The sequence below is a fragment of the Dermacentor albipictus genome, chromosome 7, assembly GCF_038994185.2.
Source record: "Dermacentor albipictus isolate Rhodes 1998 colony chromosome 7, USDA_Dalb.pri_finalv2, whole genome shotgun sequence".
Lineage (NCBI taxonomy): Eukaryota > Metazoa > Arthropoda > Arachnida > Ixodida > Ixodidae > Dermacentor > Dermacentor albipictus.
The window spans coordinates 49,956,775-49,978,316 of NC_091827.1; the positions used below are offsets into that span (position 1 = coordinate 49,956,775).

General features: G+C 45.4%; 1 protein-coding gene across 1 annotated transcript in view; it reads left to right on the forward strand.

The window, feature by feature from the left end:
- LOC135910146 (uncharacterized) overlaps positions 1 to 21,542 on the forward strand; it is a 103,817-nt gene that overhangs the window by 22,921 nt on the left and 59,354 nt on the right. Inside the window, exons 2-3 of the mRNA XM_065442180.1 lie at positions 2,878 to 2,992; positions 8,307 to 8,342. Coding sequence (XP_065298252.1) covers positions 2,878 to 2,992; positions 8,307 to 8,342 — 151 coding nt within the window. The remainder of the gene's footprint in view (positions 1 to 2,877; positions 2,993 to 8,306; positions 8,343 to 21,542) is intronic.

Consider the following 21,542-nt stretch of genomic DNA (forward strand, 5'->3'; position numbering starts at 1 on the left):
GAGGGCCTGCTCACCAGCAGCGAGCTCACCGCCCAAAGGGCAATGGTGCAGCACGCGTGCGAAGTGGCCAGGCTCAATGGAGCCCTGGGATAGGGGCACACCCGTGCCGAAGAGCCAGGCAGCAAGCGCAAGACGCTCACCGCTAAACCCCTTGATAGAATCAATAAAGTTTTTCTCTCTCTCTCTCTCGCTGATTTTCCAGGATCTGTGCCTTTAATATTGCCTCCCACGTTTCTTCGATCGCTTGTAGCGGTTCTGAGGGATCATCTTGACTGTTTGTCTCGCGGTGTGGGCACACCAACACCATGTATGGGAGCGTGTCTGGTACGTCACAATACCGGCATAGGTATGAGAATTTGGTGGGGTGCATTCGGTGCATGATAATTCCGTGTACATACGTATTTGTTTGTAGTTTGCGGAGGGTGGTGGCTTCTTCCTTGCTTAATTTTGGATGAGGTAGAGGATATTGCTTCTTTCCAGTCGGTAATGTTGCAATATTACGGCGTAGTTGATGGGAATGTCCTCCACTCTCGTCGCTTTCCGGAGACCATGCGGCAGGAAATCCCGGCTGGTATGCTCTCGGGTGACAGCATGTGCTGCTTCGTTTCCTGCCAGGTGTTCGTGGCCTGGGGTTCATACGACGTAGGTGTCGGGTAGTTCTTGGCGTCTTGTTATTTCTTTTAGAATCTTCACCGCTGCGGTAGAAATTGGGGCTTTTCGTAAGTTTCTACATGCCGTTTGCGAGTAGCTCAAGATGATTGCTGTTTTTGCATGTGGCGATGCCGAGGACGATGGCCAGTTCCTCCGCCGTTTCTGGATTTCTGGCCGGTATGGTGGCAGCAATTAGTTCCTTCCCTTGGTTGTTGGTCACCGTAATTGCGTATGCTGTTCTACCTGGGTATTTTGCCGCATCTGTATATCTCGTGCTCCGGTTCTTTGAGTATTTCTTGCTAAGCGCTCTAACTCTTGCTTGTCTTCTGTCTTTGTGGTATGTTGCGTGCATGTTGCGAGGTATTGGGGCGACTGAGATAGAGGCACGAAGAAGTGGAGGCAATCGGGCTTGCGCGTCTGGGTCTGCTATGAAGTTTTCGCTGTATGCAAGCTTGCGAAGTACTGCTCTGTTTGTTTGAGTCAGCTTAAGGCGTTCCAGCTGGCTGGCTCTATGCGCTTCGCTCATTTCTTCCCACGTGTTATGGAGGCCAAGTTTGAGGAGTGTTGTGGTTGAGGTCATACTGGGGAGTCCTAGTGCACTCTTGATTGCTTTTCTGATGATGATGTTGAGTTTTTCAATTACAGCTTTCTTGAGGAGTAGATACGGAGTGCCATATGTGATCCGGCTTATAAGGAGTGCTTGAATTATTTGGACGGTTTCTTGCTGTTTAAATCCTCTTCTTTGGGTGGTTATACGCCGAATGAGATGGGTAGCAAGAAAAAAATTCCAGTGGCTCATACCCACGTAGAGCTGAGGCTACAAGCGCTCACCAAAGTGAAGCGTATGGTGCATACTTTCATTGAAACCACCCATACGACACACAGAGCAACGTACGTTTCACTAAAGAAGAAGCCAAAAAAAAAGAACTTCCGAACCAAGAATAAAGCATTCCACGCCATTCCGCGAACGTATTGAGGTTTTTGCAAGAGCTTCGCATAATTTACCATAAATTACGTTAATTAACACCGATAGTCATGGGTTCGACACCCACTAAAGTTAGAGCTTTGAAGTCTGTTAATAAGCTCTATCTAAACTAACTGTGGCTAATTAAGTTCACCTTAAGAGGAAGCTTTAGCTCGAGTGCTCCTATCTAAATACATATAAAAGGAGAATTCGCTTTTTTCGGCAACCACTGTACCAAATTTGACGAGGTTTGTTGCATATAAAAGAAAAATTTAAAATCTAGTGACTGTTGGTTTCGAATTTTCGAGTTAGGTCATGAACTTTTTATTGAAAAGTGGCGAAAATCGAAAATTTTCAAAAAACGAAACTATCAAGTTTCCAACTCTGTAACTCAACCACTAAAAATGATAATACAATTCTGTGAATTGCATCTAGTAGTACATCCAAAGCGGACAAAATTGATATGTTACACATGAATGTAAAAAAGTAATCATAGGGAAATAGAACTTTTGCAAAACCGTTGTAACCAACGTAACACATTCACGTAAGATGTAAAATGACATATTGAATTGGTCCGCTTTGAATGATCTAATGGATGCCGTTTACAGAACCACGATATCAATTCTTTATGCATATCTATGAATTTGTAAACTTCGTGCTTCTATTTTTTTTCAAACGGTCAAATATTTGAAGATCGTTTTAAGAAAATTCAAGCCCTAAATCGAAATTCCGCTCCCAACAGTCACTGGAATTTAACTTTCTCTTTCAAATGCAACAAATTTCATCAAAATCGCTACAGGGGTTATCTCATAAAAACGTTTTTGCGTTTTACACGTATTTGAATAGGCAACGTCGGAGTTGGGCCCGAGCTAAAGCTTCCTGTTAAGATTAATTGTCGCGGGTTCGAGTGCCGTAATAAACTCTATCCTAATTAAACCTGATTATCATGTTTGCTATTGAATATGATGAGCGAAATACCAATGAGGGTTGATAAGGGTTTATGCTGGTCGCATGAGGTTCTGTAACACTGATAATGACAATGGGCTGCGTGGAGATGAGCAAGTTGCACAGTGCTTACGCATACTCAGACCAGAGGAGTTTCTGCATGACTTTTTAAGATTTCTTTGTGTTCCTTTTTTACAAGGTTAACCACTGTGCTACGCATGAGTTTATTAGGTTTACGCGCGGCTTAATTTCTATTTTCATTGGCACCTTTTCTTTAATTCTCGTATTACCAGCACATCTTTACCTATTTCCCACAGTGCGTTTGAGTCATTCCCCAAGCAATCATCATTTAGGTCCCAGCAGGTGCGAGGCCTTGACAAAAGAAGAAGACGAAGCAGCGGAACGGTTCGGCTCGGCCCGCTGCAACCATGGGTAAGTGAGGTCTACATTCCGCGACTTCACTGTTTTTATATCGCTTGCGCTATTCCGGCGCAAACATTACTGCCGCTGAACGGCGCGTATTCTATACACGGGCTCTAATTAAAGCGCAACGCCTATCGCTTACGCTTACGCACCGAGGCTTCTGGCCATGGGTGTCTCGTGAACGATTCTTCTGCGAATGTTTTGGCCAGGCGGCGAACAATCAGCATTTTAAAGCGATTAGCATTCTTACGGTACTTCATTCACTTGCCAGGACTATCTATGTGCCTGTCTGCGTGTCTAAGCGTTTTATCCCATTCTTGGGTCACTGGGGTGTCTATGGTCTAAGGGTTATATGATCGGCCGGCTTTATGATAAGCGAAACGGTATTGAAAGCAAGCGTCGGCCCAACTTTGGTCATGGGAATGTAACATTGCGTTAGTGTCGCTCATAAGGTAAGCCATTTTACGCCAACTTTCAGGCTACCCGCCATGGTTGCTTAGTCACTATGGTGTTGGGCTGCTAACACGAGGTCGCGGGTTCGAATCCCGGCGACGGAGGCCGCATTTCGATGGGGGCTAATTGCGAAAACACCCGAGTACTTAGATTTAGCTGCACGTTAGAGAAGCCCTGGTGGTACAAATTTCCGGAGTCCTCCAATACAGCGTGCCTCATAATCATATATTGTTTTTGCACGTAAAACCCCATAATTTAGAATAAACTCTTAGGCTGTTTCATGCCACAAAGGTGCTGCTTTTCCATTAGGCACTGACTACCATGAAGAAACCAGTCGTAATAATGTGTACTGTCGCGAGAGGAAACGACAAACCAATAAGATCGGAGCAAACGGCTGTCTACTATTCAGCAGAAGCAAGCACTTATTCTTCGTCCTCGTCATCTACAGTCGTCGAAAAGAGCGTGATATTATCCTCTCCCGACAAAGACGGCATGGCGTCGATGCCCCGGCGCAAAAGGATGGGAATGAACTAAGCCAGGAAAGTTCAGTTGCGTGTAAAGCAGCAAGGTGTAAACAAATAAAGAAAAACAAGAAAAAAAAGATTATAATTGCTTGCAGAATACCACAATGTTTGAAGATTTCAGTCGATGCAAGTGATAAGGCTTCAACGCGACGACGTGAACGACGGCAGAGTTAAGCGATCTAAGGGTACGATGCCATGTTTAACCTGATGGAACTTCGTGGCAATCTATTCTAAGGCGGCCCCAAAATCTGTAAGGTCGAAAGTAACGGCGCAGTAATTTATCGGAGAGTTCGCCTTGACAAATAGGAGCCCATGCCCCGACAAGATCACCTACATTTTATGTTGCGGCTCTGTGGCGGCTGTAGTTTAGGGGATCATCATTGCTTTGCTGAAACAAGATATGGAACCGCGCCATCCGCCGTGTCTCTTCAGCACTCTGAAGAAAGGAGCCTGTATCTGACGTGGTCGCTATAGACGCTGTGGGAAGTGGCATCCCATCCAGCATTGTGACTTTATCGACGCAAACCAGACGAAAAGGATTAAAGCCAGTGGTTTCCTTGAGCGCAGTATAACAGGCGAAAGTAACACGTGGAAACGCTTTGTCCCACTTTTTGTGATCAGTGGCAGCGTACATGGAAATCAAATCTGCTGTCATTTTGTTGAGTCACTCAGTTAAACCATTGGTCTGCGGGTGATACGCAGTTGCTGTACGGTATGCGGTTTCATTAAGCCGTAGGATTTCTCGCAGAGGCTATGCTGTGACCGATGAACAGCGATCTGTGATGACTACAGCTGGGCCACCATGGCGGAGCTCGATGTCTTTATTAAGGAGTTGACCACATTGGAAGTGGCAGCATTCTCAACGGCTTGGTTTTTGCAGTACCGTGTCAAGTAGTCGGTGGCTAGAACAATCCAGCGGTTATCAGCAGTTGACTTGGGAAATGGGCCTAGTAAATCATTCGCGGCCTATTCAAAGGGTACATGAGCGGGCCATACGGGCTGGAGGACATCAGCTGGTTTAATGGGTGGAGCCTTGTGGCGCTTGCAGTCGCGGCAAGGTCCGATGCAGTGTTTGACGGTTTTCTTAAGTTTTCACCAGTAGTACTTCTGCTTGATCCTCGCGAAAGTATGCTTGAAACCAAGTTGTCCGAAAAATGGTTCGTTGTGCCATGCACGTAAAATGTATTCACGAAGTGTACCCGGGACAAAGAGCAGTTACATGTTCTCTTGTAGGACGGAAGTTTCCAGCATAGAGAACATTACTACGAATAAACAAAGGTGACAAGTGACGCGCGAACTGATGCAATGGTTTCGGGTGGAGTCCTTTGTGATATTCAATCTGTGTTTTCAGCCCTCAGTTGTTCGATTGCTGTGCGACAAGTTTACAAGATGTGAGCTCAGAAAGGAAGCCCTATTTCTCCTCAGCATCTGCTGAAGTGGTTTTGATGGGGGCACGGGAAAGACAGCTAGCGTCGGTGTGTTTCTGGCCGGACTTGTGAACAATCGTTTCATCAGATTCCTGTAACTGAAGGCCTCATCTTGCGAGACAGGTATAATGATACGTGAAATTATCCAGCAGCAGAGAGTGGGATGGTATCAGACGATTCGGAAGCGGCGTCCGTACAAGTTTGGCCGGAACTTCTTTATAGCCTACACGAAGGCCAGACACTCTTTTTCAGTTGTCGAAAACATTTCTCACCACAGGCCAAAGTGCGGGTCAGTAACACGCTCGACAGCTGCTCGATATTGCATGAGCATGTCTTCGAGACCAATGTTGCTATAATCAGTGTGTACTTATGCGTCGGCTTCTGTGTTAAACAGTCCATGGACCGGTGGTGTTTGCCATAATGGTTGAAGTGCGTGCAAAGCGTGAGATTGCTCTGGGCCCTAAATAAAGGCTACGTCATCCTTGAGGGGGCGGTACAAGAGTTCGGCATTTTTATAAAAGTAAAGCAGAACACGGCGATTATAAAAATTACAGTAATGTTTCACTTCGTGACGCGGCTGACGCGCAAGTGTATGCATGCAATAGCGCCTATGACGCTAAAATATAATAAATTATGGGGTTTTACGTGCCAAAACCACTTTCTGATTATGAGGCACGCCGCAGTAGAGGACTCCGGAAATTTCTACCACCTGGGGATCTTTAACGTGCACATAAATCTAAGTACACGGTTGTTTTTCGCATTTCGCGCCCATCGAAATGCGGCCGCATTGGCCGGGATTCGATCCCGCGACCTCGTGCTCAGCAGCCCAACACAATAGTCTCTGAGCAACCACGGTGGGTCCCCATGAATCTATCGATCCTCGGTGCACCTAGACGCGTATACACTGTGCACATCGCCGATCTTATTTAAGACAGGGCTCGTGCTGCCGCGCCATATGCAACAGCCACCGGAGTAGAACGCCCCGTTGTAAACGTTCGCTTATTATTTTAATTACCTAGCATGGTGTCAGAGGCCACACGCAAACATGAATGCTTCACACGCAATGACTGCGGACACTCACTGTCGAAAGGCTGGCGTGAGGAGTCGCCTAAGTAAACGTAATGTATGCCGGGAACGGTTGGTGGCGAACGCTCTGCACGAAGGCGAGCTTTCGTGTAGAAACTCGGCATCTTGCGTGGGCCGATATTTCGTTATTGTTTCGCACATTTAATATCTCCGTCGGAGACGATTTAATACAGAAGGCATGTGCTGTCGCTGTTTTGTTTCATGACATTTATTTGTTTGCTGTCATTCTCAAAATTCCGAGGAATGACTTTGTATAGAGTGTAAGACAAATTATAAGCAACCTTTGTGATAGAAGAACACCTTAATGCCGTATAGAATGCTTCGCGGCCTCAAACACCGCCGATTTGAAGAGCTGGCCAGTTACGCTTGCGCGTAAAATTCGATGGAGACACGACTGATTACGTGGTGGAATGCGAAAGCATTACATCGTGTGTGCAGCTAGGAACGTCATGAACGCGCTCATTTTATACAGTCATGACGTGGCGCCACTTGCTCCGCATTGTCTGCGCCGCACGTGCCCAATGACGCAAGGCACTGGGCCACACGTTTAATCAGCGGTAAGGCTGTGACGTGACGTGTGCAATCACGCACGCACGGGCGCACCTTAAGGAAGCCACAAATGCGGAGCCGCCTTGACATTGGGGAAGCCTGCTCCTCTCGCAACCCGGACGTCCGGGTTCGTTGTGCTGTCCACCACATTGGTGAGGACGCTGGTGGTGTATCCATAATTTACAGCTGATTTTAAACTTTAAGGGTGTTGGTAATACATCTGAAGGCTACTTCGCAATAGCCCAAGATATGCTTCACGTAATAACTATTGTGAAACGCGGCATATATCCAGAGACGCATACCCAGTGATCCAAACTGGCACAATGGTCGGTTTTGAGGCGGGCTCTCCCAGGACAGCACGGCCATGCTCTAGCCATTTGACCATCGATTAACCAGTGACCCATGTAGGCAGGGCAGAGGTTAGGAGCGGACTTAGCTATGCATAAAATAGCAGATACCTACTGATATACCGCAAAGTGGGAACAGGTGCTAAAGGATTCAAGCAAAAAAAAAGAAAAAAAAGGGAAGGTGAGTGGCGGCACTTCGAGAAGCCGACAAGCCGAGCTGACATACAACCCATACCCATATGGAGATACGCTCTCAACTTCACCTGCCCCATTTCTGTATATCTCTCCCCTTTAATGGCAGACGGCGCTTTAATTTGGTTCCTATAATGAAGGTCATGGTAGCGCCGCCTTAGTCACTATCGGTTCTCGAAATTTCACTTCATCGCTATTACTTTGCTAATAATGTACCCTGCTTAGAAATTACTTGCCTTGGAATGATACCTGGCGAACGCGCTGTAAGTTCTCGTATACAATCAAATATTCGAGAAATATATAACGCATCAACCAAGGTTTTTAAGCTTTTTTAAGACCAGCTGATCACTGGCTGTGTTGTCGTGTGCAAGGACTGTTGCTAACAGCATGCATTTGAAGCATGGTTTTTAGTTGTAATAAACAGTGATCTGAAACTATAATGTGAAATTCGCTGATGCTCACGTTGAGAAAAAAAAAGTCTTTTTTTCTTAATTTGATGTTATGTGCGTGCAGTGTGGTTGGAAAAAAATATGAGGTTTAAAATGTGCTGGCCCCTTTAGGTAGATTTGGCTAATCATGTTCCCATAATAATAATAATAATAATAATAATTTGACAACCCCGTCTTTAATACCTATTTATAACCTTCGCTAAAGTATTGAAAACACTGACTGTTTTAAAGAACTTGGCAATCTGTTAATCCGCGCATATCCATTGACCGGTTTCTTGGTTCTCTTGCTTTTCTAGGGGAGGAATCAATGATGTCCGAGGTGTCGGAGTCGGGTAAGTAAAACACACATGCCGATGCAGCAATCCCAACTTTTACACGACAGTGAATCACTGTACTCCCGATTGAACATTGTCCTGCACGGAAGCGCTTTTGAGTGCGACACGAGAATACGAAAGTTGCGCTTTCAACAATAACATTGTAAATTATACCAACGTGAGTGATAGCAACTCCAACTATCCATCCAGAAACCTGATTTATGGATGAATGGTTTGGCTTGGTGTTGACTTGGTCGGAAAATTTGAAACGGGCCGCGTAGCCTAGGGCCTCATTGCCATACCACAATTTTTGTGAAGCTTTAATTCCCGCGAGATTTAACGTGACTAACGCCGGACGCCAACGTGTTCATTGACAAGTGCAAAGTCATAAATGCCGCGCTAGGAATTTCGTAGCAAAGCAAGCGTCCCAGATGGTCGCTCTAATCACAAAAGTGAATAATCTCATGAGGTCATTTAATTACCAATTTTTTTTCTTCAGCTTTGTGAATGGAATCACAAATCTATTAAACCAACTGCGGCACAGGATCTTGACATCGGAATACGTTTATAGCAATTTTAGGTTGTAATACCTGTGCGAGCAGAAAGACGTATGTACGTGAACAGTTCCAAGCGGGATGCGTTTTCATTTCGGTGTTCGGACGGGCATGTTGCTCTCGCAGCTCTTAATATCGGTCACAGTGAGGGGCTCCGCTATCGCCAGTCGTGGTATTTCGCGCGATTTGTGCAAGTCGACGGTGTGTGCCTGCCGCCTACGAGCGAAAGCATTGTTGGCACAATGCCAAGCACGCGGTGAGTGAAATCAACGGCGTGTGAAACGCCAGTGAATTAAGTGTGTCTCTTTATTGCTTCTATTCCAGTAGCAATGCTAACGACTCCTGAAAATAAAATGCTCTTCTAATAATTTACAACACAAATTGGGGACTAAAACTTTGCCGGTTGCACGCAGAGGCCATAAATACATGTAATTCTCTCAGTAATCGAAATGAGGCCACGTAGCTCTCACTCGAAATCAGAATAGACAGCAGTCATGCGCAGCAATGCTTATGGTGGAGCTCACAGTAAAAAAACAAGAAATATCCAAAAGACGTTACTCTCTTGGTGCTGAGAGGGCACTCAGGATGTAAAATTGAACTGTCCCCTGTACTATGAGGTCTTTTAAATACTCTTATAAAAACCTCGCCTAATTAAAGACTTCTTTGATGCCACGCAAACTATTTTGAAGTGCAAATGTTATGATATATATATATATATATATATATATATATATATATATATATATATATATATATATATATATATATATATATACATATGTATATATATGTGTGTGTGTATACACTGCGTTCAGAAAGCTGGACAGAGTTGCACGCCGACAGGTCTGGCAGCTGTCATACAACGTTTGGCATCAGAATTCTCAAAACTGATGGTCCGAGAATAACGCCCTCGAATTCAAAAGCTTCAGTGTTCCTGTAGGAAACGCTTTGAAATCTTGTGATGTCATATTGACATTTGTACTTGTTCTTTTTTTTGGTGACTGCTCACAGTATGAAATCCCGGACGTGGTGGCCACATGTTGACGGGGGCGAAATCCATGTCCATAACATTGGGGGCATGTTGACGTTGTCAAAATTAATCCCCAGTCTTCTACTATACGGCGTGACTCACAAACAATTCGTGGTTTTGGCACTTAAAAGCCCAGAAGTCTATTGCGGTGACTCCATTTCCCCCGATAACGACTTAGTGTTATCTCCCTGTGCAAGACGCACTGGCAAAGTAGTTCCGAATGCAGCGAGTGTCGTGTATTCTTGTGCGTCTTCGCCTTGTTCTTGCCAGTGCGCTGCTTCGCCACCAAGATATCATGGTTAATTGCCAACTCGCCCTACTTTCCACATTCGTGAAATATTGGAAACTTCATCGGATGCTATCATTGTTTCTATCTGTTGTGTATGTGCTCGCCGCACGTTGATTAAACAGATTGCACGCCCGACACGAATAGGGCAGCACCTTTCGGAAGGCAGGCGAGCACCGCCGATTGATGAGTACTACACGAAAGCCAATGCGCTTGACCCGGAGACCACATTTTCAACGAAAACTGAATTTGCTTGCCGCCGCTATCGTTCTGCTTGAGGGTTACTTCATTTTCTTTTTTTTTGGGGGGGGGAGGGGGGGGGGCTGGCAGAATTTCACCCGATAAAGAGCTAAATGTGTCTCTCTGTTGTGACAATGCGTAGTTCTTCAGTGTGGCTAAAATGAGGCGACATAATCGCTCGTTTTACGTCACATCCCTCACATATGCTTACCTCTCGGCCGATTCAGGCTTTTTTGTTGCTGTCGTATTGGTGATAACTCTTGGCTCAACGGCCCCGCACGTGACCTTAGGACCTTTGCAAATACTGGATGATCAGTGATAGCCCTTATTGATGTATATTTGATGAGCTGTACTACTCATTTTTCACTCTCTCTTGTGAAAGAAATATTCTTGAAAATTCATTATCACTATCAGTACCTTCAACAACCTATTGTGCGCTTACGACAGGATAAAGGCCTCTCTCTACGATCTTGTCTTACAAGAACTGACAGCATCCCACGCCGGCTAATTTGAAGATTTCATCACGCATCCTCAGTCTTTGTCGTCCTCTGCTGCACTTCCCTTCCTTTGGCGCCCATGATGTGACTCTCCATAGGCGACCATTTACCTGCCCTACGCATTGCATGACCAGGCCAGCTCCATTTTTCCATTACTCTTGATCTCGACTGCAATATGCGCTACCCCCGTTTGCTTTCTAATCGATATGGCTATCTTCTTGTTTGTTATTTAAACTTCCACCTGGCATTCTTACCTTTGCAGTCTCTAGTTGCGTGGTCCCTCACAGTGAATAGACGACACTTACGTTGGTCGCCAGAGTTTCTTAGATGGTAAACTTGAAGGAAAGCCTGGAAACTGCTGGTGTTAGAGCTACATCCAATGTAGCGTGCCCAACAGAGCCGTCTCCACTGTTAATTTAACGTGAAAATACCTTGCACCGATTGTTACGTCCTGCCGTCTTCACAATTGGCGTTCGTATTTTTTTTTTCTTTCAGAGGTGTCTACTGCGAACGGTAAGTACCTACCGTATTTTGTTCTCCGTTCCTTAACACATGTAGTTTGTCCAAGGTGTTCCTTCACAATATACGAAACAATTGCGTAAACTCAGACACCTTTCACAACCTTTAGTCATTTCCGCACCTCATTTAAGGGAACAATGATGGCACAAAGAGACGTGGCTGGATGAGATCAATAACCCGTGAGCGAAAAGCCACACAATGAACAAAGAACACGTCCAATTACCTCGTAACATTGAAGTGGTGCAAATTTAAACTGTGGGTAATCTGCAGGCGGGCTGGGTGCGCATGCTTTTCGCACGCGAAACGGGGTGGGGGTCAGGGGGCGGGAACGAGGAGGTGTTCTTGCACTAGGAGGAAGGCACGGCAGCACGCGTCGGTGCTTGAACTCCACGAGTGGGTCCGTATGTCCCTGCATGGCTGAGCGCGGTAGCGCGCGTCCTTTCGTGGACATGATCTGCGGTAGGTTTGGAGACTGTATTCACCCGATCTGGCTTATTGCTCCGTGCACGTGATGTTTTCGCGCATCTGGTTCGCGTTCAGGCAGGATGAAGCACGACAGTGAATTTGCTGGCGGCATCTGTTGCTTTTCCTCACGAGATTGTTCGGGCAGTGAGTGTGCGCATTCGTCGAGTGAGGTGTGTCCATGTTCGCCTGTGTGCCCGTTGAACCGTGCTTATCAATTTAGTTAGGGAACGAATGTTTGCAGCTGATTACACGGCTCATGAATCTACCAAAGTTTCTGCGTAAAGCTACCTACTAATTTGCTGTCGCAGTCAATGCTTCCCCTTTATTGCGAAACTGCAATTTTCCAACTGCAACAAATTCTATTGATTTCTCACCTGGGAATCCTAATGAGAATATATCATTGCTTTACACGAATATGAATAGATACACCGAAGTTGAGCCACTAGCTAAAGCTTTCTCCTAAACGTAGCAGTAAACTTTCACACAGTCCACCAAAGCATGCATGGTTACAGGAACCTTAAACGCATATACGACTGTTTTCGTCCGAGTCCGTTGTCAAGCATGTAGGTCAATCTCGGTGACAGTGAAGCACCAGGAGCAGTGGCTAGTACCCGCGTAAGGCACTCAGCACTCAGCAAAGCACTCAGCATGCCTTGGGCACTCAGCAAAGTGACGCAAATATTACGTATACTATGTGTATTCGCGCATACCACATACAGAACAGCATACATTTCAATAAAGAACGAGCACAAAACAAGCATCGGAACCACATAATTGATGTTAAGGCGTCACTGATAACCATATGAAGCACGTAGCGATCCATCCGTACGTTTGCTGTTAAAGATTGCTGTTGTGCAAGCTTCTGCGGTGACGGCAGCTTACGACGTAGGAAGTGACGCCCCCAGACTTGCATATATAAACGAACCAGCCTAGCAAGTGATATCTGCGCTAACCCTGGCATCATACAAGATGGGGACGTGCTCGGCAAGGTGCGCTGCAGTGACCACAGGATGGTAAGAACTCGAATTAGCCTAGACCTGAGGAGGGAACGGAAGAAACTGGTACCTAAGAAGCCGATTAATGAGTTAGCGGTAAGAGGGAAAATAGAGCAATTCCAGATCAAGCTACAGAACAGGTATTCAGCTTTAACTCAGGAAGAGGACCTTAGTGTTGAAGCAATGAACGACAATCTTGTGGGCATCATTAAGGAGTGTGCAATGGAAGTCGGTGGTAACTCCGTTAGGCAGGATACCAGCAAACTATCGCAGGAGACGAAAGATCTGATCAAGAAACGCCAATGTATGAAAGCATCTAACCCTACAGCTAGAATAGAACTGGCAGAACTTTCGAAGTTAATCAACAAGCGTAAGACAGCTGACATAAGGAAGTATAATATGGATAGAACTGAACATGCCCTCAGGAAGGGAGGAAGCCTAAAAACAGTGAAGAAGAAACTAGGAATTTGCAAGAATCCGATGTATGCGTTAAGAGACAAAGCCGGCAATATCATTACTAATATGGATGAGATAGTACAAGTGGCTGAGGAGTTCTATAGAAATTTATACAGTACCAGTGGCACCCACGACGATAATGGAAGAGACAATAGTCTAGAGGAATTCGAAATACCGAAGGTAACGCCGGAAGAAGTAAAGAAAGCCTTAGGAGATATGCAAAGAGGGAAGGCAGCTGGGGAGGATCAGGTAACAGCAGATTTGTTGAAGGATGGTGGACAGATTGTTCTGGAGACACTGGCCACCCTGTATACGCAATGCCTCATGACCTCGAGCATACCGGAATCATGGAAGAACGCTAACCTAATCCTAATACATAAGGAAGGGGACGCCAAAGACTTGAAAAATTAGAGACCGATCAGCTTTGTCCGTTGCGTACAAAGTATTTACTAAGGTAATTGCAAATAGAATCAGCAACGCCTTAGACTTCTGTCAACCAAAGGACCAGGCAGGATTCCGTAAAGGCTACTCAACAATAGACCATATTCAGACTATCAATCAAGTGATAGAGAAATGTGCAGAATATAACGAACCCTTATATATAGCTTTCATTGATTACGAGAAAGCGTTTGATTCAGTCGAAACCTCAACAGTCATGGAGGCATTAAGGAACCAGGGTGTAGATGAGCCATATGTAAAAATACTGGAAGATATCTATAGCGGCTCCACAACAACCGTAGTCCTCCGTAAAGCAAGCAACAAAATCCCAATAAAGAAAGGCGTCAGGCAGGGAGATACGATATCTCCAATGCTATTCACAGCGCGTTTACAGGAGGTATTCAGAGACCTGGATTGGGAAGAATTGGGGATAAAACTTAATGGAGAATACCTTAGTAACTTGCGATTCGCTGATGATATTGCCTTGCTTAGTAACTCAGGGGACCAATTGCAATGCATGCTCACTGACCTGGAGAGGCAAAGCAGAAGAGTGGGTCTAAAAATTAATCTGCAGAAAACTAAAGTAATGCTTAACAGTCTCGGGAGAGAACAGCAATTTACAATAGGCAGCCAGGTACTGGAAGTCGTCAGGGAATACATCTACTTAGGCCAGGTAGTGACGGCGGATCCGGATCATGAGACGGAAATAATCAGAAGAATAAGAATGGGCTGGTGTGCGTTTGGCAGGCATTCCCAAATCATGAACAGCAGGTTGCCATTATCCCTCAAGAGAAAAGTATATAATAGCTGTGTCTTACCAGTACTAACCTACGGGGCAGAAACCTGGAGGCTTACGAAAAGGGTTCTACTCAAATTGAGGACGTCACAACGAGCTATGGAAAGAAGAATGATAGGTGTAACGTTAAGGGATAAGAAAACAGCACATTGGGTGAGGGAACAAACGCGAGTTAATGACATCTTAGTTGAAATCAAGAAAAAGAAATGGGCATGGGCAGGACATATAATGAGGAGGGAAGATAACCGATGGTCACTAAGGGTTACGGACTGGATCCCAAGGGAAGGGAAGCGTAGCAGGGGGCGGCAAAAAGTTAGGTGGGCGGATGAGATTAAGAAGTTTGCAGGCACGGCATGGCCACAATTAGTACATGCCCGGGGTTGTTGGAGAAGCATGGGAGAGGCCTTTGCCCTGCAGTGGGCGCAACCAGGCTGATGATGATGATGATGATGATGATGATGATGATGATGATGATGATGATGATATATGAGGTGTAAGACTCTTGGGGAAGTTGGCGGCGCGTTCCCAGCTTCTGTTTGGCGACTTCTGCATGGCCAGACGAGGAAGCGAAGATTTGCCGCAGCTTCAGGTAAACGTGGACCAATCCGCGATGTCGGATTCGTGGTTGAAATACCACGTCTTTGCCACACCGGTCAAGTAGACGGCGACGTGCCTCAATTTCTCGATGTCGTTCCACTTATTGCAAGAACTCACGTGGTCGTAGTGGTCGAGCCAATCGTCTACGTCATCACCGCGGAGTCCCACAAAGACAGGGGGATCGCGCTGACGGCTTGTCACAGTCCAAGAGGGCGCCGCAGGTGGGGTCGTCTGTGTGGTAGGGTTTGAGGTGCCGGAAGGGCCGGGGTTCGAAGTGTCCATTGTTGTAGGGGTAGCTGGGTGCAGGCGGTGACCGGAACGGAGCTCCAGGGTGGGCGGAAACGCGAGAGGACGTCGGGATCTTGACGTACCTCCACCACTTTATAATACCGAGACCGATCGAGTTGTCCAGCGCTGTTTATTCCACAAAAGGCAACTTCCCCCGGCTTACGATATATATATATATATAGTGCTTATATATATATAATAGTGCTTACGATATATATATATATATATATATATATATATATATATATATATATATATATATATATCTTGTGCGCTTGCAGCCGTATGGACTGTTGTGTTGGCATTAGAAGTCCACGTTGTTAGAAATAGCTCCCGCAAGTGAATGTTCATAGTCTCACTTCGCCTCGGTGCTTCTTGCCAAAAATTTTGCTGAACGTGACAATAACTTCCTTTTTTGTTCTTTTCAGGTGGAGAAGCGTAAGTCATACTTTCTGTCAATATTGTCTTGAGGAACGCGTATTGATTAATTACTGGGACTGTGCAGTTTTTGTGAAGGCAATGAAAGGGAGTTGACATCGAGGAAATTGCATCTAATCTAGGTTGACCAGAAGGTCCTCACAAAAACAAACGTGCTTTGATACCTTCATGTTCGAATACATTTCTTATTTCTGGGCCGGAAGATCAGATGTGTCCGGTAGAGCCAGGAATGAATTCAGGAAGAGCGCTAATACGAACCCAGTTTATCGAGAAAAAACGCGTTCCTCACCAACGCTAGCGATCGCACCCTGTATGCGATAGGGACTGCGAGCATTACAGAGACCGCAGGGTGGCTAAAAGACGCCAAGCATACTACTTGGCGCCGATGTACACAACGTTAGGGGCCTTCGTCCTGCCCGTGCGCTAACGTCAGCTGTCACAACGCAAGGGTTGTTTTTTTATCCATTGGAGAGGCTTTCGACCTACAGTGGATACAATGGCGTAGCCAGAAGTTTCGTTCGAGGGGGGGGGGGGGTGGAGTGGCTGACATTGCAGCTCGGCCTCCTTCTTAAAAGGCTTAAGCTCGGGTGCTCATCTAGATACATGCAAATACGTTTCTCTCGGCAACCACTGCACCAAATTTGACCAAGTTTGTTGCGTTTAAAACAAAAACTGAAATTCTACTCACCTTTAGTTTCGATTTTTTCATTTAGGTTGTCAGTTCTTTATTGAAATTTGGAAAATAATCACAAATTTTCAGAAAACGAAACAATCAAGTTGAACACTCTGTAATTCAACATCGAAAAATAATATCGCCATTCTGTTAATTGCATCCAATAGTACATCTACAGCAGGCAAAATTGATGTGTTACACATGAAGCTCAAAGAATTTAGTATTATGGAAATACGGCTTTTGCAGAACCTTTGGACACAACGTAACCAGTTTACGTAATTGACATATCAAATTTGTCCGCTTTGTCTGTTATAATAGATGCCGTTTACAAAACCGCGATATCTGTTCTTGATGCAGAGCTATTAGCTTTAAACCTCGTGCTTCTATTCTTTTCGAAGTTTCAAATTTTCAAGATATTTAAACAAAATTCAGACCCTAAATCGTAATTGCACTTCCAACAGACACTAGAATTTATCTTTCTCAAGTGCAACAAATTTCAAGAAAGGCGATCAAAGAGTTATCTCAGAAAAAGTGTTTCTGCGTTTTACATGTATTTGAATAGACCACATCGGAGTTAGGCCCGAGCTAAAGCTTCCTCTTAAGCAATTTGTCGAGTTTTCAAATACACGAATAATAACTGCACTGTCATTGCCAAAGATGCTGCAAACGAATTCTTGAACGCTACACACTGTCTAAAGAAGTAAACTATGCATTTTTCATAACAGAATAGACTCGTATACGTGCCAAAAATTGAGCGCAAAATACCTTATATCAATGCTTCCATGTTTTGTCTATTTATTAAGTAAAGAAAATATCACACGAACACACAAGAATTATCCGCCATCGTCGGCTCGCCCATTCCACCCTCTCCCCCCTCAAATTCAAAGTAGAAAAAATAAATAGGAACGTAGTTGCTTTGGCTGGCTATAGTGTCTCGACATGGATGCTTTGGTGTAGGTGGAAAAAAACATGCTGATATATTGTTCATGTTACATGACGACACGAACGAACCACCACAACACTTCGTCTCATCGGACCTCGCTGCGTGCTTTGCCAACTTGATTGAATGATTTATTTATTGGTTCTTTATTCGTTTATTTTGCATGATACTGTGTTGATTTGGCTTGTCTCGTTGTATGTTCCGATGTAGAACTTTAGAAGAATCAATGCATCCTTGCCGTCAAATGTTTATAACTACTATAAAACTACAATCTTCCGAAATTGAAAATCTGAAGCACAACTTTGGAAATGTCAATCCAGCTTTCGCATCAAAAGTTGATGAGAATTTATACGCATAAAGTTTCGGAATTGACATCCATGTGCTACGTAGATTCCGCGGCTTCCGCGACTTGCCGCGGTGAGTTCGTTCGCCATCGAAACGCCCTTGAAATTTGGTGCTCAGATGGGGCTCCTTGCGTTATCTGACTCCAGGTGCAAGACAATTGCCACGAAATCTAGCCCGAGTTTGCAATGTTCGCGGTGAAATGTCTTTTCAAGCTTGAAAAGTACATTAGAGACAAAATCCAGAATGATTTCCGACGCCGGAGGTTGCTTTGGTAGGCCGTGCATGGACAGCGCGAAAACATTTCGAGGGGAGCTGAAGCCCCATATGCCCTCCCCCCCCCCCTGACTACGCCCCTGATTAATACCTATTGAAGTCAGCTAATTGCAGCGTTCCCTCGCGAAGGAAATGCGTGATGCGTTGCCGCAGATTATCGTGCGATGAATATCCTTTGCCCTACTCATAGGTTTTGGATCCATCCATCCATCCATCCATCCATCCATCCATCCATCCATCCATCCATCCATCCATCCGTCCGTCCGTCCGTCCGTCCGTCCGTTCGTCCGTCCGTCCGTCCATCCGTCCATCCATCCATCCATCCATCCATCCTTCCATCCATCCATCCATCCATCCATCCATCCATCCATCCATCCATCCATCCATCCATCCATCCGTCCGTCCGTCCGTCCGTCCGTCCGTCCGTCCGTCCGTCCGTCCGTCCATCCATCCATCCATCCATCCATCCATCCATCCATCCATCCATCCATCCATCCATCCATCCATCCATCCATCCATCCATCCATCCAAAGCTGTTCCCAGTGTTCCATGTTGTCCGCTAGCTCGGGTCAGTAGGTCATGTCTTGATATTCTCGAGCATGAACACCGGAGCGCCTGGTTTTCATTATTGCAAACGCAACCTTGTGGCGCTGTGTAATGGTTGTGCGCATGTGCGACGAGAGTAGGCCCCCTTCGTGCGCATTACGTAATCGGAATGGTCGCATGTCATCTGTTATACGTTTTTCTTTCATTTGGTGCGACTAGAAGTTAACACATAAGCTACGCTACGCAGCTGCGAGATCAAGCTCGCTCGTCAATCAGATGAGCATGGCTAACTACCACGGAATAGTTCGTTGTCATTTCTGCCCTCAAATGTATTTATACCGTAATAATAATGAGAGAGAGAAAGAGAGATTGAAACAGGGCACACAAAAGAAACAACACGTCCCCTTTTTTTTTCATTTCGTTCATTTTCGACTGAATAATTTGCGCACAATTACAACCTTAATAGCTGCAGCATTCGGGATACTTGTGAAACATTGTTCGGCCGTAACCAATTATATTATTCTGTACAAGAGTTACTTGTACACAACAGGTACGAAGCTTACTTGTGCCCTCAGATTTCTCAACTCTTTACAAACAAATTCTGTATGGTAGCCTGCAGCGGGAAAACAAATCGGTGTACCACGATGGCTTCCTTCAGACGCCACGATATACGTCTTTGAAAGCCTAATGCTTTTGTTTGTCGGCCACGAACACTCGGCGTAGCAGAAGACAAGCGCGATGCAGTGGTGCTATGCCCACCCACTTTTAATTACGCTGCACTTGCCGAACATGCGCAAAACGTTTAGCACCATCATTAGACGGCGCTGATAGCATCGAATACCACGGGCTGCTTTGTTCCCGCTGCAAAAGATCGAGACGGCACTTGGCCGTGGACGTGACGCTATTGTGGTCGTTGCATTGTCAGCGTTCAAGTTTTGTCGCCCAACTCACCATGTCGTCGTCGTATCGCCTTTTAGGCTAATCCAGTCGCCCAGTTGTCTAACACCTTCTACTGCTATAGCTATGCGCTCATGGTCCTCATGCCATCCTTGTCGTTTCATTGCCGTCGATATAGCTTCGTCATCCGACGTTCGTCCTGCCCTCGCGGTTACGACAACGTCGGCACGCATACATTCCTGCATTCTTTGCCATATTTTTATTTTGATGATGCCTTGGACATTTCATTATTGCCGTCGCAGTCACGTCAGCCTACACTTGGCATGCCGTGTTCGTCACGTCTTTCAGCCCAACCAGCGTCCCAAGTTGTCGAATAGCTTGGCACACTCCTTACGTGGTCGTGGCCATGATGCCTTCACAGCCTTTACAGCGTCCTCACTCCAGATTTCTCTTCTGACTCTCGTCATGCAATCGTTAACGCAATCGTTCCGATTCCGTCATGATGATACCATCATAGTGATCCCAAGATCGTCACTGCTTTGCTTCACTCCATTCCCATGCCGGCTTCCTCACAGCGTCGTCGTCATGCCATCTTTGCCGTACGATCGTCGTCGCATAACCCTTGTCACTCCATCGTCGTCCTACCCTTGTCGCCATGACATTCTCCCCATTAGTTGTCATGCCATGCTCTCAGTCTTTCGTCTTCATACGCTAGTCGCCATTCATTCGTTGTGACACCACTGTGCGATGCCGTAGTGAGCGTTTATTCATCGTCCTTTTAGCGTTGTTTACCGGCTTTTGTCATACAGTAATCGTGAGCAGTTGTCATACCATTGATGTTATGCCATTCTCATTATTCTGTCATCTTACCAACGTCATCATTTTGCCAACGCGGTCCCATTATTATTGTGCAGTGATCGTAATACCGCCTTTGTCGTCCTATGGGCGTCATTAGTTCTTCGTAGTCCTATTGTAATCATGTTTTCGTCGTTCAGTCGTGACTGTAGCACAGTTTCTCGTGTTAGCGCCATCATTTTGTCGTCGCACAGGAGAGTCGTTGTCAAGCCGCCGTGGTCTTTCCATCGTCATTATTCAAGCTTCGTCATGCTGTTGTAGTCACACGGTAATCGTTTCCCATACGTCATCATATAGTCTTGGTGATAGAGTCAGCACCATGTGATCGCCGTCATACACTAATCTTGATCCCACTTTCGTGATTCCGTCGTATTCACGCTGCCATTGTCGTTCTAAGGTCTTCATTTCAGAATAGTCATCTCTTTATCCACCTGTCATCATTGTAATAGCACCTTCGTAGATTCGTCGATGTCGTTCTTGTGTCGTTGTTCCGTTATCGCCAGGAAGTCGGCGTTATGTTCATATGCTCATGCTCAAGGTCTACCTTGGGAAGGGTCAGTAATAGTAAATTGGGCCGATGCTGGAAACAGTGTATGTAGCGTGTAACCGAATCAAGGATGTCCCAGAAAGACTATTACGTACACTAAATACACGTGCTATAACTGATATGGCGTGTCGCTTCATTGCTTTAACCCATTAGGGATCGGTTTCTTTTTTTTCTTGCTACCTTGAAATAACTCTATATATTAACTTATCTTTGTACTAATAATTCACATACAAAAAATTATTACTCTTGCCTAATTAGTTTTTGAAATATAGCCCGTGACCATATGGTCACACTGGACCCTCATGCTACAGCAAAATACGCAAAGTGAAAAACATTTATTTGAAATCATGAAACATCACAAAAACATACATAGCGAATAGTCGAGCACTTATTTAGTGTGATATGGTTTGAATCATCGAATACACATGCCGTCGTCATACTTTGTACATTGTGTGTACACTGCGCTGTTGCAGTTATCTCATGCACACCTCCACCTCTTGCCATTAGTTATTGGTGCAACAAAGTGGGCCACTTGGTCATACC